This window comes from Lepidochelys kempii, chromosome 17 (genome assembly GCF_965140265.1).
Source record: "Lepidochelys kempii isolate rLepKem1 chromosome 17, rLepKem1.hap2, whole genome shotgun sequence".
Lineage (NCBI taxonomy): Eukaryota > Metazoa > Chordata > Testudines > Cheloniidae > Lepidochelys > Lepidochelys kempii.
The window spans coordinates 7,106,985-7,123,769 of NC_133272.1; the positions used below are offsets into that span (position 1 = coordinate 7,106,985).

General features: G+C 41.9%; 1 protein-coding gene across 1 annotated transcript in view; it reads left to right on the top strand.

Annotated features, from left to right (window-relative positions):
• The first annotated feature begins 13,342 nt into the window (after positions 1 to 13,342).
• The window catches only part of DHRS11 (dehydrogenase/reductase 11), a 66,425-nt gene continuing 62,982 nt past the window's right edge, over positions 13,343 to 16,785 (top strand). Inside the window, exon 1 of the mRNA XM_073315525.1 lies at positions 13,343 to 13,564. Coding sequence (XP_073171626.1) covers positions 13,433 to 13,564 — 132 coding nt within the window. The 5' untranslated portion in view covers positions 13,343 to 13,432. The remainder of the gene's footprint in view (positions 13,565 to 16,785) is intronic.

A 16,785-nucleotide genomic window follows, 5' to 3' on the forward strand; every position in this document is an offset into this window, starting at 1 on the left:
ACGCAAATTTTTCAACATGCAAAACTCAATTAAAATTGTTGGTACTTAGAGCAGAAACTTCCACGTTTATATTTTGTACAATGAAATTGGCTTGCACTCCACTGATTCAGAGTCTCACTTCATTTTTGTAGACTAATATTTTAAAAACACTGTTTTGGTAAAATGTGGTGGTCTTGAACACATGTTCTCCCTTAACGTGGAAATGGTTCTGTTGCTGGTTAACTAGGAAAATCTATGGTTTGGTAAGACTAAATCTCTGATGAAAAATACAGGTAAATCTCTGATCACGCTGCTGGCCTACTAAGTATGCAGGAAAGAACAATCTAGTCAAAAGAATATCCAAAACTTTCTGTAGCCAATAATCAAATTGCTTGTGATGCAACTGCCTTTGCTGGGAAAGAGATGCAAGTGATTACACAGTCTTTACACATCTTTGAATTGAAGTTCTCTACCATAAAAGTTGATGTTTTTGGATTGGCATAAGGTTTTCCTCACTTGGCTTCCACCTCTTATTTCTGTTGATAGGAGACTTCAGAAATAGAGATTCTCTAGTATCAGTAAGAGCGTGGTTGGTTTTCTTTGCTTTACAAAGCAGGTTCATATGTCTGAAGTCTAGATCAAAGTTTCATTTTTTATTTTTTATTTTTTGGCTGTAATATGAACAGGCTGGGAGGGAATCTTTTCTTTCCTTGGGTCCTCTTACTAATTAAAAGTAAAATACTAATGTATAATTTAAATATAGTAAAAATGTCACTTTCAAGCATAGGTGCCAAACTACACAGCTGAATGCAACTGTTTTATGCAAGTACAAAGAAATAGATGAGTAAGTCTTAATTAGCCATGTGACTACTGAAACCATTTTTGTGGATCATCTGTTTGACTTTGTAACATGGGAGTGTTAAATCAGTTATTTCTCAGCAGCAACATGGTACATGTTAGATGGGTTAAAAACTGGCCACTGATGAGTCTTAATAGACTCTTCATTGTCAGTTATTTCTGTTAGGGTCCCATTTCTAGTAGTAATCTGTTCTAGGCCCTATGCTATTTAACACTTTTATTAATGACCTGAAAGAAAACAAAATCATCATTATTGATAAAGCTTGCAGATGACACAAGTTAGCGGAATGGTAAATAATGATGGATCACTGATACAGAACAACCTGGATTGGTTGGTAAATGGGGCACAAATGAGCAATCATAGAGTCCTAAGAAGAATGTAGGACTGGAAGGGACCTCAAGTCAACTAGTTCATCTGCCCACATGGAAACACAGAATTAAGTATACCCAGACCATGAATTTTAACAACCCACTCTTCTTCCCTGCTACTATGGAGTCAATATAGTCTTGATTCTTGTATTGGTGAAGAAAAATGGTGATTGGCCATTCATTGCCTTTCTATCCTCAGGTAGGGGTGTGAGGGCATGCATGGCATAGGTGCAGTCCCAAAAATACCGCTCAATAAAAGAATGATCTTGTGTATGGAGAGAATGCTCACTTACAGCAGGATTCACATGGACAACACATCTTGAAGGATTACAGTTATTCTAAGGTGTAAGTAACCATTCTTTATCAGGGCCACTGTGATTCATGTGGCTAAAGTTTGCAGTGGTGTGTTTAGCCATGTTGGTATCAGGAGTTTAGAGCAACCAGGTGGGTGAGGTAATATCTTTTATTGGACCAACTTCTGTCGGTGAAAGAGACGAGCTTTTGAGCGAGACAGAACTCTTCTTCGGTATACAGTGTAACCCAATTATCTAGAGCTCCCAACTGTCTGAAACGTGGTCCTGTTCCTTTGACATCTATTTGAGGGAGTTTATAATATGATGATTGATTGACTGCATGAAAAATACCATCATTAACCAAAACCTTTAGTTAGGTAGACTCCATCTCCCTTATCCCAGAGTTTGAATTATCAAGTCTGTAAGTAGAATTATTTGGATAGAGCATTCTACGCCTTAAGGACTTGCAGAGGTGGGCTGTAAGAAAATAGATGCTTGCCCTTTTTATGGAGGGCTATATAAAAGGAAAGGGACAAGATGTCTGGAAAACAAAATGGATAGCCCATGTAGAGCTGAACAAATTGATTTTTGGTGTGGCCATTTTTGGTTCAGCTTCACCCAAAATAGACTTTTTGTGGGGTTACTCAATGAAACAAAAACCTGAGAAATTCATTTCAGGTTAAATTAAACATTTTGTTCAACCCAAACTAACTATATTGTTCTGGGTTGAGCAAAACATCTCATTCAGCACCACAGGATATTTCTCTTTGTTTTTGTGTGTGCTCTGCTTTTTTTGTTCTTTAATCTAGCTAAATGTCAAAACCTTTCATTTTAAAAAGTTGAAACATGACTTAGAAAAATTATTTAAAAAAAAAAAAAGCTGAAACTCTTCACGGAATTAGACGCAAATTTGCGAGTACTCATTCCTCTGGAAACTGCATAAACTATTTTGTCCAAAAAACTTCACGCTGCTCTAATGACATGCCCTTGTAAAAATTGCCCCCTTCTCTTTAAAGCACCTCTTTGAAATAATGAGAGAGTGAGTCTCTTGAAACTGTTCTTTTTAAAAAAAAAATCAAGACTTTTCTGTTTTTTTGGTATGGCAAATCCATGAGTTTTTCAGCTCCTTACTATGCTAAAAAAGACCGTTACAAACCAAAGGAATATGTGTGTTTAGTACTATTGTCCACTTGATGGCGCTTTTCTGGTTTCGTGTTGCATTTGTTGAAAAACACTAAGGATACTTCAGCTTTTAAGGGAAGAGAGCTCTTTCAGTTCCCTATCCTCACAAATGAGCTAAAGAAGTGCTACTTTGTATTTAAAATAAATCCATATAACCCAACCTTTCATTTTTTGTAAAACTAGGTATCTTCATACTTCAGTGAAATGCTGAATACTTGTGACTCTTGGATTTTGCTCTAGGATTTGTTGGTTTCCTACAGACTTCTGTAATTTCATTCTTGTATGTTGGAAATGGAAATAAATTTTAAACCAATTAAAACTTGATGCCAAACAGCACTTTAGGAGAGTGAGAGTGTGAAGGTGGAAGGAAAGCATCTATTTCAAATCTGGCTGGCTTTTTTTTCAAAGTGGGCTCCATAGTAGGTGGTTACTCCTGATGATTTCAACCAGAAAGCTAGAGATTGTAGTTGGTAGATAAATCTTGAGGGAAGGTATTTGGGCATTTTTATTTTCCTGCTCTGGATAGGAGTAACGCCAGATGAATTCACTGAAAATTTCTTGTATTTGCTGGCAGGAAAATACATCTAACAAGAGAAGTTGCATCCAGCAGGGGAGTCCAGGGTAGAAGAATTCTGTGGAGTTCTTAGTTTCCCTCCACCATTGCATGAATTCTGATTCGGGAGCATGGTCCATATAGTCTTCTTAATAAACATGGACCTGAAACCCTGAAAAATGATTACCCTCAGCCTAGAGGAAAGACAGACTTGGATCCAAACTTTGACTCGGGATCTAGTTTTTAGAACCTGTACCCTGTATTAGGGCCATCTATATCTAGCCAGACTGTAAGTGCATGATTGATTGTTGCTCTCGCAGAAATAACGTGTGCCCATAATGACTCAGAAATTACAGATTTTGACCTATAATAGACTTCTGCATATAATGACCCTGATACTAGTGTATGGTCCTTGCCACGTACTTAGTCATCAGAGTACCCATATAATATTTCTGCACTGCTGCTTAAGACATTATCACTGTCCTGGTTTTTATTTTTATTGGAAGAGCAGATTAGCAGTTGCAAGTGCTCAGCACCTTTCAAATTCATGCCCTTTAACTGTGTATTTATTGCCTTTAGGTTAAAATTATTTGCCCATTTATTTGCATCTAGTTTTCTAAACTAAGACCTGACCATTTGTCTGGTGTGTAAAGAGTATCTAGAGGGTCTTTGCCTTCATAATTTCTAGAATATGGTTGAGATCATAACACACACAATGTTTGGAAAAACAGGAAACTTGGTATGTAGTCTGAGAGCCCAGCTTTCTTCTTCTTTCATAAAATCAAATATCCTTGCTTTTGTATCAGCTGTTTTTATTCAGCAGTTTCCTCAAAAGAATTTCTACAAATTATTAAAACATGATCTTCATTTCTTACGAAGGAAGCTGACAGTCCTTAATTAAGCTTTGCTTATCCTGTGAACCTTTTTTCCTGTTTGATCTTATGAAATTTTTCCCCTCAGACTTCTTCTCACAACTGAAATTAATGGAAGTCTTTTGTAATACCCTACTGTCTGTGTCCCTGCATTTTTCTTTTAAAATTATATGACCTAGGCCAGATGTTCTACTGTTGAGCAGGGCTAAGCACTTCTCTGCAAGAACCTGATTACACCCAAATATATCTTTCACGTTGACAAGGGTGGGGAGAGGGAAGTTGCTTCTGGATGGCAGTAATTTATAGGGCTGACATAGGGCTTGTGGTGATTTGGCTCCATCAGTGGCTCCCAGAGGCCTATCAAAAAAGATCGCACGTGAACGACCACCCCCACATGCACTAACATTAGACTGCCTCTTCCTAGTCTTCTGGGATGCTTCCTAAATTGAGTGAACTTGTAAACGTGTCTGAAAACCACTCTTTCAACATCTGCAATGTATTTGAGTGCACACCGTTTGGTTTGGTGCCCGATTGATTTTAAAGGCTTCCAGACTTCAAAGAGGCAGCTCTTTTCCTTTTTATATTAAGATGCCTCTTGGGATCCGCTTTAGGCTTAGGTTTTGGAGAAAGTTGATACTCTTCTGAGCTGGCTAAATTTTCTTAGTTTCACTCTGTCGCTGTCCTATTTTACTGAAAAGCTGGTCTGTGTGTATGAATTTCCAGTTTTTAAATTCTATTTAAAATGTGCACCATCAATAACAGTAAATGAGTTTTAGTGTGATACGTAACCGTATTAGAATGATTTGAGATAATAAACTGGAGTATGATTAGGAGAAGTGGGGTGATGTTAAAGGAAAGCTTAGGCTGAATATCCGGAAAACTTCTGCCCATGGCAGACTGAGTTGATAGTTCCACAAGGAGGTGGTGTTAGCCCCTTTACTTGAAACATGTAAACCAGACTGGACAACATGCTAGTAAACGTGCGCTAAGAAACAATCCTGCATTGGCAGGGACATGGACTGGATGGCATAAGGGAGCTTTTTCATCTGTTATTTCTACAATTCTATGATGTGGAGGTGGTGATAAATCTTTGCAGGAGTGGGGGCCCTTGTTTGTTCTACACATTAAGGTAACGGGCTTGACCTGCATGCAAATATGTTACCCACAAGCAGTATGGGCAGACACCTGCAGTAGCTCTATGTTTGGGGATGTAAGGATCTAAACAAGCCATCTCAGCTACTCAAGCATATTAGGCGTGTCTATGGACAAATAGGATTACAGCAAAACTCAGCTGCAAATATCCCTGCTGTTTATCTGAGAGGCTCAGTGTCCCCTTTGGAGGCTTCCTTGTCTCAGTTAAATATAGTACCTTAGAGACTAACCAATTTATTTGAGCATAAGCTTTCGTGAGCCACAGCTCACTTCATCGGATGCATACTGTGGAAACTGCAGAAGACATTATATACACAGAGACCATGAAACAATACCTCCTCCCACCCCACTCTCCTGCTGGTAATAGCTTATCTAAAGTGATCACTCTCCTTACAATGTGTATGAAAATCAAGGCGGGCCATTTCCAGCACAAATCCAGGTTTTCTTAACCCCCCCCCCCCCCAAAAAAAAAACCAAACACACACACACACACACACACACACACACAAACTCATTCTCCTGCTGGTAATAGCTTATTCAAAGTGACCACTCTCCCTACAATGTGCATGATAATCAAGGTGGGCCATTTCCAGCATAAATCCAAGTTTAACCAGAACGTCTGGGGCAGGGGGTAGGAAAAAACAAGGGGAAATAGGCTACCTTGCATAATAACTTAGCCACTCCCAGTCTCTATTTAAGCCTGAATTAATAGTGTCCAATTTGCAAATGAATTCCAATTCAGCAGTTTCTCGCTGGAGTCTGGATTTGAAGTTTTTTTTGTTGTAAGATAGCGACCTTCATGTCTGTAATTGCGTGACCAGAGAGATTGAAGTGTTCTCCGACTGGTTTATGAATGTTATAATTCTTGACATCTGATTTGTGTCCATTTATTCTTTTGCATAGAGACTGTCCAGTTTGACCCATGTACATGGCAGAGGGGCATTGCTGGCACATGATGGCATATATCACATTGGTGGATGTGCAGATGAATGAGTCTCTGATAGTGTGGCTGATGTTATTAGGCCCTGTGATGGTGTCCCCTGAATAGATAGGTGGGCACAGTTGGCAATGGGCTTTGTTGCAAGGATAGGTTCCTGGGTTAGTGGTTCCCTGGGTTAGTGGTTCCTGGGTTAGAGTATTTGCTTCAGGTTGGGGGGCTGTCTGTAGGCAAGGACTGGCCTGTCTCCCAAGATTTGTGAGAGTGTTGGGTCATCCTTCAGGATAGATTGTAGATCCTTAATAATGCATTGGAGGGGTTTTAGTTGGGGGCTGAAGGTGACGGCTAGTGGCGTTCTGTTATTTTCTTTGTTAGACCTGTCCTGTAGTAGGTGACTTTTGGGAACTCTTCTGGCTCTATCAATCTGTTTCTTCACTTCCGCAGGTGGGTATTGTAGTTGTAAGAATGCTTAATAGGTGCCACAAGTACTCCTTTTCTTTTTGTGAATACAGACTAAAACACGGCTGTTACTCTGAAACCTGTCAGTTAGATATGTAATTAGGCAGGGTTTCCCCCACCTCACATTGATTATTGTATAATTATGTAATTAAATTAATGTGCAATTACAAAATTAGTCCATGTAATTATCTTTTCTTACCACTTTTTCCTTTTCGGGCTCAGCACACTTACTATATGGTTAGTTACTTCTTCCCAACACAGTTTAACACTCATCAGTTGGTCCAACCTTCTGATAAGCTCTTTCATGTGCTTCTGTGTGGTTTCATCCAGAACAACTCCTACAGTTTCAGGAGGTTGGGTTGTAGATTTTTCTAACACTCCACCAGCATCTTGGCTTTGCAACCTTTCCATTTAGTCTCTTGTACGCAGGACTCCATGTAATTATGTGGTTTAAAACAAAAAGGTTGTGAAAAATGTTTACTTCTCTGCTGTAGTGAAAAGTGTTTGCTTTTGTAACTTCAAAATCACTGAAATCCCCATAATTTTTTCTAAATCCCATCCTCCGTGCCCCAGTGCACCAAAAAAGAATGGAAAGGTCATCTTCAAAACTTTGATTATATTGGGCTATATTCATTCCTTTTGTAACTCATCTGCTTTCATTAGAATCACACCTCAAATTTAGCCCGGTGATTGTTTTGTTTGTCTACTGCAAAAACGGCCACATGATTTCTCTTTAATTGTGTACATTTTTTTCAAGCAGAGTTTGTATGTGAAGTTCCAGTCCAGTGTGACTGTTTAAATCCCATAAAGCTGAACTTAAAATGGAAACACTGGCACAGTTCTAATTATAGCACACTGGAGACTGCTGCTATAATTATCCTGTGACCCCAGGTGCACCATCAACTTGTATCTTATTTATCATACTTAGGTCATTTCCTGGTACTAAGTAAAATGTAGTTTCTGATTTTGCTGGTTGTCGACCAAATTAATTATTCCTGTAAATATCTGCATGTAAGTGAAATCATACTCAGTTTACTGTATTTTACAGAACTCCCTTATCTTCAAGGCAAAAGCTTTCTGACTTTTGGGGGGAAGTTGCCCTTGAAGTCGATGATGGTTCCTGTACTGTACTTTTGTTTTGTTTAGAACTATATTATCTGAATTCAAAAACACCTGCCATAGTGGTTAGCTTGTAAATGAATTTCCTTAAAAACACTACCACTTTCACCATGCAACAAATTCATTCCTGGTGCTATTCCATGGGCATCAACAAGATTACAGGCGGGGATGAATTTGGCCCAGTCGAGGACCCACTGACAAACTTTCATTGATAGCAGGAGGATCGGGCCCATTATTGTCAATCTCCTGGGTATTGTTGGTTGCCTTGTCCTACTGGGTTTTTTCTTTCTGTTAAGGTATACACAGCCTGATAATTTTGTATTCTAGTCAGTGTCTGAAACTGAGTAAGGCTTAGCTAGTCCCAATGACATGTGCTGCTTCCGTTTTGCGTGAGTGTCACTGACAAGCCCCTTTTCCAGCCTAGTGAATTGTAAGCAGTTTTCTTTAAAGATTTCATATCCCTTCAGATGTTCCCATCACACAGCTTGCATTGCTCAGGTTATTTATTTAGGGCCTCATCCTGGGAAGCGCTGGGCAACTCCTGCAAGCTGTTGAGTGGCCTCAACACTTGGAATAGCTCAGTGGTTTGAGCATTGGCCTGCTAAACCCAGAGTTGTGAGTTCAATCCCTGAGGGGGCCATTTAGGGATCGGGGGCAAAAATTGGGGATTGGTCCTGCTTTGAGCAGGGAGTTGGACTAGATGAGCAGGGAGTTGGACTGAGGTCCCTTCCAACCCTGATATTCTATGATTTTATGAACACTCAACTGAGCTCAGAGTACTAAGGATTGACCTACATCTTTTAGGATTGGGTCGTTAACTTTAAAGGTCCTTGGAGCATGACCTTGTTTTCTTATGTGTTCAAAGGGGTGTAAGTGCTAAAGTGCTGTAGGAATAGTAACAAGTAGTCACTGGAGGCTTGACAGCTCTGCTCAGAAGTTGAATTAACCATATCACTGCAAAATGACATTTGTGACATCAGTTGTCTGGTACAAATACATTCCTTCTAAAGGATGCTCTCTCTCTCTCAGAAATACTTAATTAGAAGAAAATGTAAATGCCAACCTCCCCTAGTTTTTCCTCAGGTTTTCTATACATTTCAAGCCTTATAGATACTGCACATTCAAAATCATAGGGATAAACCAAGCATGATCTAGTGGATAGGGCACTGGACCTGGAACTAAGAATACCTAGGTTTTATTCCTGACTCTCACTGAGTGGCTGTGTGACCTTGGGCTAGTCATTCCACCCTTCTGTACCTTTGTTTTCCCTCACATCTTTTATCTGTCTTGCCTGTTTAGATTGTAATCTCTTTGGGGCAGGGACTCTCTCTCATTGTGTGTGTGTGTGTGTGTGTGTGTACACTGACTAGCAGAATGGGGCCTTGTTGTCCCTGGGACCTCTATGTTACTGCAGTACAAATAATAAGCATGGTAGGCAAAAAGAGAAACTTACAGCTTCCAAGGGGTGGGTTTGTCTGAAGGCAGATAGCGTCCAGGTCACTTTTTGCCTAGCTTTCGGAAGTGCTGAGTACTCCCATGTCCCATTGTGATGATTGTTCAGCACCTCTGAAAATTCAGCCCTAACACTGAGAGTCTCAATTTCTCAGGACTAACTTATTTAAGAACCTCTCTACCTCCTCACCTTGGGAGGCTGCCAAGGCTCACTCGAAAGCCATAATTACACAGTTTCCCTTTGACTCTCCAGATTTTCCTTATTCATAACGTGACTTTTGAGCACTTCGCAGGAATAAATCAAATTTGTTCCATTTAATGGGCACTTGATTTGTTTCAGGTTTTAGGACCTGCGCTCCGGAGACTTGTCACCACTTGTGGTGGAGAAGGCGATAATTGCCTACCTAAGCCAGGAAAAAAGGTGTTTGCTTACTCTCAAGTTAAAACAAGAAGTCAAAGTGAAGGAAGGATGGCTTTGCGGTTAAGGCACTGGACTGGATCTGGATTCAGTTGGCACTTCGGGCAAGTCACAATCTCTCTGTATCTCAGTTCCCTATCTGTAAACTGGTGGTGGTGATCCCTTTTTTATTCCCTCCCATCCTGTGTCTGTTTAGCCGTTAAGCTCCTCAGACAGGGACTTACTATGTGCATGTACAAAGACTACCCCAATGGTGTTCTGATCTTGGCTGGATGCTCAAGGCGGTACTATAAGGCAAATAAATAATGCGAGAAGCCAAGGTAGCCATGTCTTCATCTATTTGCCCATCAAAGCTGTTGGGAGAATTTTCAGTTCAATTTGACTGGACTGAGTGATCTTTTTGCCAAACAAATAGAAAGTTTGATTTGAAAAGTTCCATGTTAAGGCTGAGGTGGCAAACTCTGTAGAAGAGAAGCTAAAATGTTATGTAGTCTAACCTGTCTATCCAACCCATGCTCATCACTGGTAGCAATAGACTTGGTCTTTGAAAGAGATTGGGGCAGTTGGCCTCCTTAAGGCATTGATAGACATACAGTCCTCAGTCTAGTGGCAGCAGCACTGGGAGTCAAAACAGGGAAGAATTGGGTTGAAGAGGGGTGAAACAAATATAAAACTATTTATTTAAAAAAAAAAAACAAAACCTGCTTGACAATCACCTTTAACTGTCCCCAGATACATGGTACACAGTCATTCTGGATGAAATGCTCTGTCCTACACACAGATTTGATTTATTCCCATTTATTGTTGCTATAATTGGCCTTTACCAAACCCTCCGGTTTAATGTAGTTTTTTTTCCTAATCTGTAAATATACTGGCTCTTGCTGGTTCCTCTCAATGGCCTACAGTTGTGTTAAAAAGATAACGGTATTCCCATTGTTTTTTTGTATCTGAAGTTAATCTAGTTGGTGATCTATATAAATATCTCACATTTTATAGCCCCTTTGAGCTCAAAGATCACAAAGCACTTTGCAAATTATATAAATATGCAACATGGAAATGCAGTCATCGGTGGCATTGAGGGTGGCAACCAACTAATCCAGCAATGGTGGAGAGGGGGAAATGTCGGTTAAGAACCCTGAAGTGAATCTCTGCACCTACAAGAAAGGCCAAGGGATCTTTGCTATCCATGCAGAGAAGATCAAATCTTCCCTCTACACTGCCTGGTACACGGTTAATCTACCTTCTAAGTGATGATGGGCTGAGTCCACCCTGATGGAATTTAAACTTCAAGTCCCCGAGAGACTAGGTATTTCAATCCTGATGTTTAGTCCTAAGAGGGTAAGTTCCTATCTCCCCATCCCTGCCAGACCCAATTCACTTCTCCAAGTCTTTATGAAACTCCCCCATGCCATCATAAGGGTCTCATTGCCCCCACTACCCGTTTCTCATGAAAGCATCTTATTCTATTGCAAAGAGAATGTTACTACATTGTTACAAGTGTTGCCTTCCTCTGCCTCCTGTCAATGGTCTGAGCTTTGTTCCTTCCCTTTGTGCTTTTTCCTGAGCAGTGTCAGCCTGATGGAGAAGAGGGTACTATGGACAGAATAGACCCATGGTTGACTGCATATTCCTAATGACCCTTGGCCTGGCTCTGACTAAGCCATCCTCACCTCCTTCCGTTTCTTTCAACAAAGGCAAGGTTCATCTATTTGCTAAAGCATTAGCTTAACAGTTGGTTTAAAAGTAGGAAAAGGCTGTTTTCCAAAGGACAAGAGGTGGGTAGCAAGTTGGCTGGTGGTTATTGCTGCCTGGCTCATCTGTTGTTTTTATTCTGCATAAAGGGCCCCAGACTCTGAAGACTTGTATCTATTTGTTACATAATATCTTGTTAAATATGCACCTCTCCTAATCTTTAGCTGCATGTACAAAGCACTGCAAGTGACAAAAAAGACCTCTCAGAAATTTCCTTCAGCTCACAAACAAAACTCCAACCAGCTCTAGCCTCCTGGGAAACCCTCAGTGCATAGGTAAATCCACAGGGCCTGCTGCAGGAAGAACACAGTCAGGCATTGTCAGACTCATGGAGGAAGTAGGTTACAGAACCCTAGGTGCAAAGCTCATCTCTTTAGCCAGGTCTTTGGGTGAAATGCTGCATTACTGAAGCCAACGGTAGTTAAGAATCAGGCTCTTTCTTTGAAGTAGGTAATCTCAGAGCCCAACGTTGCTTCCATTGATACAAAAGCTCCTTGGGTGTAGAATCAGGCCCTCCGTTCTGTAGGTCACAGGTTCTGAGCAGTGACAGTGTGACACTAGTGTATTCTGTGTTTTAAATTGATTTTTTTTTCATGGATGTAGATTTTTTGAAATAAGAGCATTGTATAAATTAAAATAAATAGCAGCATGTATACAGGAGTCTACTCCTTTTTATTTAGAGGCATTTCTAAGATGCCTATAATGTCGAGCTCTTCACAAATATTCGTGAATTTATCCTGATAAACCCCTTTCCCCTGTGCGGCAGGGGAAGTGTTATTATCCCTATTTTACAGGTGTGGATTCTGAGGCACGGAGAGGTTAAAGGAGTTGCACAGGGTCACGCAGCTAGTCTGAGGCAGAGCTGAGACTGCAGCCCAGCTGTCCTGACTCTGTCCTGTGTCTTAACCATAAAACCATCCTTCTTCTATTACGGTAGCCCTGGAAACCCCCTCCAAGATTGGGGACTTACTGTTATTGTTGCTGTACGTATATATGAGAGGGTCCCTGCTCTGAGGAGGTTACAGTCTAGAATAGGCAAGGTGAGAGAAAAGAAGTATTTATTATCCCAGGTGAAGGCTGGGATTATCAAATGAACCAGTAGTCTAACTCCCTTCGGCTCCTTGTCGTGACGAGCTCAGGCTCACACAGGCAGGTCCTTAGCAAAGCTAGGACCAGAACCATGAGTTCGGGACTCGCAATGGGGGGGGGGGGGCGAGCCCACCCCTTCCCCTCTTCTGTTTAACCTACCTGCAGTAGAACCTCAGAGTTACGAACGCCTCGGGAATGGAGTTTGTTCGTCGCTCTGAACAAAAAGGGGTTCTTTCAAAAGTTTACAACTGAACATCGACTTAATACAGCTTCGAGACTTTACTACGCCGAAGCAAAATGCTGCTTTCCCTTTGTTTTTTAGTAGTTTACATTTAACACAGTACTGTGCTGTATTTGCTTTTTTTTTTTTTTTTGTCTCTGCCGCTGCCTGATTGCGGCCTTCCGGTTCTAAATGAGGCCTCTGGTTGACTGCTCAGTGCATAACTCTGAGGTTTTACTGTGTCTTATTACTGATTATACTTTATTATCTGCACCCTGGTAGCATGGAAGTGCATGGACCAGGACCCCACTGCGCTGTGTTTGGCATTGTACAAATGCCACAAAAAGACAGTCTCTGCCTCCAAAGAGTTTAAGGGCTTTGTCTCATCTGCTTTGCATTCCCTCATTTTTATAAAAAGAACAGGAGGGCTTGTGGCCCCTTAGAGACTAACCAATTTATTGGAGCATGAGCTTTCCTGAGCTGCAGCTCGCTTCATTGGACGCACCCCGGGGAGCTGCAGGGCTGAGGGCGAAGAAACCCAGGGCAGGGCAGGGCAGGCTCCGGGCTGCTGAATATTGAATAGGGCGAGGGAGAGGCTGGGCTTGGAGAAGGGGCGGGAGGAGAGGGGCGGGGACGGATTCATCCTCCGCGGGCAGGAGGCTGGCTGGTCTCCCGTGCCGGCCCGGGGGACGGCGGCTCGGCCGGGTGCGGGGAGCGAGTCCGGGGCCATGGAGCGCTGGAAGGGCAGAGTAGCGCTGGTGACCGGCGCCTCGGTGGGCATCGGGGCGGCGGTGGCCCGGGCTCTGGTGCAGCGGGGCATGAAGGTGGTGGGCTGCGCCCGGAGCGTGGACAAGATAGAGGTAGGGAGGGGATGGGGAATGGGGGGGGGGGGGAGAGAAGGGGGCTAGGAAGAGAAGGAGCAATGGGGAAGGCGTCTCTGGGGGATCCCCCCCCAACCCCTGAATTTTGGGACCCGGGAGGGGGGACACACTCATCCCCTTCCCCACTGGGGCGCAGCCTCTCCTCCCGCCCCTTAGCGCTCCCGGTGCGGGCTGCGGACAATGCCGGATTCCCACCCCCCACCCCCGCACGTGGGGGAGCCGAGGTGCCTGGGGAGGGGGCAGCTCGGAGCCGGGGGTCTAGGGGCAGGTTGACGGGTCCCTCTCAGCAGCTGTGAAGGGGGGGGGGGGGGAAACCTTCCAAGGGGCGGCCCGGAGCGGGAATGGGGGATGAAAGAGATCTGGGGACTCCGTGCAAGCAGTCCCTGTCCCCATTATTCTTCCAGTGCATTTTGGGGGCAGGGAAGCGGTTGGGAAGTTGGGGGGAGGCCCTCAGTTAAACTCTTATTCCCCCATCTGAAATTGACGAGAGCTCTTCCCTTCCCACCTCTCAAGTCACCGGTTAAAGTTGCAGATCCCCTGTGTTTGTTTATAGTCGCCCCCCCAGCCTTACACTCTCTATTGAGCTCTCAGGTTAAAATTCAAGGCCAAGATTTTTCCAAAGTGACTGGTAATTGTGGTTAGCTCCATTATGCTGGGGGGGGGGAGAGTGGGGGTTTGTCTCATTTGAGGTGCCTTGAAAGGGACCTGGTTTCCAGAAGGTGGGTTCTTAGCACTTTTTGAGCTTCAGATCCTTTGAAGGGATCTCAGGCTGAGCACTCAAAACCACTAGCCGTTTTTGAAAATCATGGCCCATATTATTTTGAAAGGATCTCCTGTGTGTATTAGAAATAACCTATTTAGCTTAAATTTTAAAACTCAACTGAGTTCTCCTAATTTTTGCTGTTTGTTTACTTTCCACACTTTTCACCTTGGAAAATAGTCCTGTCAATTTCACTTCTGTTTATGAGCCCAGTTTACTCTCTGGTTCTAGCACAATGCTGCAGTGTAGGGGTTGCAGACATTTCAGGGAAACCATGACAAAAACTGTTGCCATTGAAATTAAATTGTAAAAATTCCTGGAAATATTTCTATTGGTGTTAGGATTTCTAAAGATGAGTTTTTACAAAACCTAAATTTAGGGGAAAAATTGACCTGTGTCCCTCTAGTTAAATAATACTAATAAAACACTTTGACCTCAGTAGATGAAAAGATGTATAGAAGTGCGAAGTATTACATTATGCAGCTGACTGTATTTAAAATGAAGCAGAAAGGAGGGTTGGATAGTAAAGGGTGTGTTGGTTAAGGAGGACTACAGGGAAAAAAGGTCAGATAGTGTTATGAGGGTAGGGTGACCAGACAACAAATGTGAAAAATCAGGACAGCGGGTGGTGCGGTAATAGGAGCCTATATAAGAAAAAGACCCCAAAATCAGGACTGTTCCTATAAAATCGGGACATCTGGTCACCCTACATGAGGGAGATTGTGCAGGGTAGTTGGGTAAGGCGGCATTTTGCTTTACAAGGGCTTACCTCCATTGCAGAATTGTATGGTGTTTGAAAATGATTGTGAACAAATAAGTTAGCCGACATGATTCTGACCACATCTAAGTGGACAATTTGTATTCAGAATCATCATCAGGTCAGCTAAGTGTGATTCATGATCAGTCAGCTGATATGAAGCTAAACACCATTTGTCCTGGTCTAGACAGACCACTCAGATATGGTCAGCAGCATCATGTCAGCTAATTCAACTGTTAAAAGTTATGTTCCGGCACAATACAATTTTGCAGTGTAGAAAATCCGTAAGGGATAATAGAGGGATAGTGGTGAGATTACAGAGGGAGTTTGGTGCATAACGGTGAACATATCTTATAACAAGATAACCTTAACAACTAATGACAGGTTTCAGAGTAACAGCTGTAGCTCACGAAAGCTCATGCTCAAATAAATTGGTTAGTCTCTAAGGTGTCACAAGTACTCCTTTTCTTAACAACTAAGTGACCTCATGACTATATTTCTGTAAAAACCTCATGTGCTCATCCTCCTCTTTCCCTCATCTGCTATGGCTTTCACTTGTTGTGTTATGGCTACCAATATAACCTAAACTCTTTGGGGCAGAAACTGCACCGTGCTCTGTTAGAAAAGTTTCTGGTACATTTTGACTGTTACCCACATTAAGATAATAAATACCATAGTATAAATACTTTGAGTGTAAATTTCATAAAAAGGTAGCTGGAGAGGTGAAGAATGGTTTAGTATTCTGCATAACTGTTCATGCCAGTTTGAAACCTAGTGTTTATGAATGTGTATTATTTCCAGAAAGGGCTGTGAGTGAAGTTCACTAAAGATACTCAAGTCACCTGTGATTGTAAGGGTGAAATACATTCACGTATACACTTTTTTTGGGTAAGACTACACGTTGTCTCATATCTGGTGGTTGCTGTTGTAATGGTCAAAGGCACATTTAATTGACTCACCTAGCAATAAATGTAAAATATATTCTCTCCTTTGCCAGCTTGATTACACTTTGTACAATAATTCAGTTTTATTACAAATCTTTTAGGCCCCCAACTCATCAAAACAGTTAAACACATGTTTAACTTTAAGTTCAATCTTGAATTCACTGGGTCCTACGTACATGCTTAAATGCTCTGACGAACTGGGGCTTCAGTGCGTAAGTTGGAAAGTCATTTTTGGAGTCGAGGTACACCACTAGCCAACTATAATTATATTCCTCTCAGAAATCACTGGGTAGCAGTTACTTATTATATTTTTATTAGGTTACATCTAAAACACACACTGTGTGTGCTATTTTGATTGTTAAATTTGTTGCCTCGCAGTTTAGGTTTAAATCCTTTGAGGGGAAGTAGCTTGTTAATCTAGTTGGGAAAATTTAGGTTTCGCTAGAGAGTGAGGCATGCTTTTTTTCCCTTTTTATTATGGAAAGATTCCCAAAAGCTTGATTTATCCTTTGTCCAGACAGATCTTTCTGTGCAATGTTGGCTCTACAGAGCTAGTTAAAAGCTAAGCAGTAGCATGGTTTATGTAAATATTGACGACACCTAATGATCTCCAGCAATGTATTTGGAAATTTGAGGTACTAAAAATGCTGGCTTTATTGTTATGCCCCTACAGAGAGAGGGAAAAATTACTTCCCAACAAGCCTGAATTTGGAGGCTAGAGCTTGGGGGATGAGGTGGC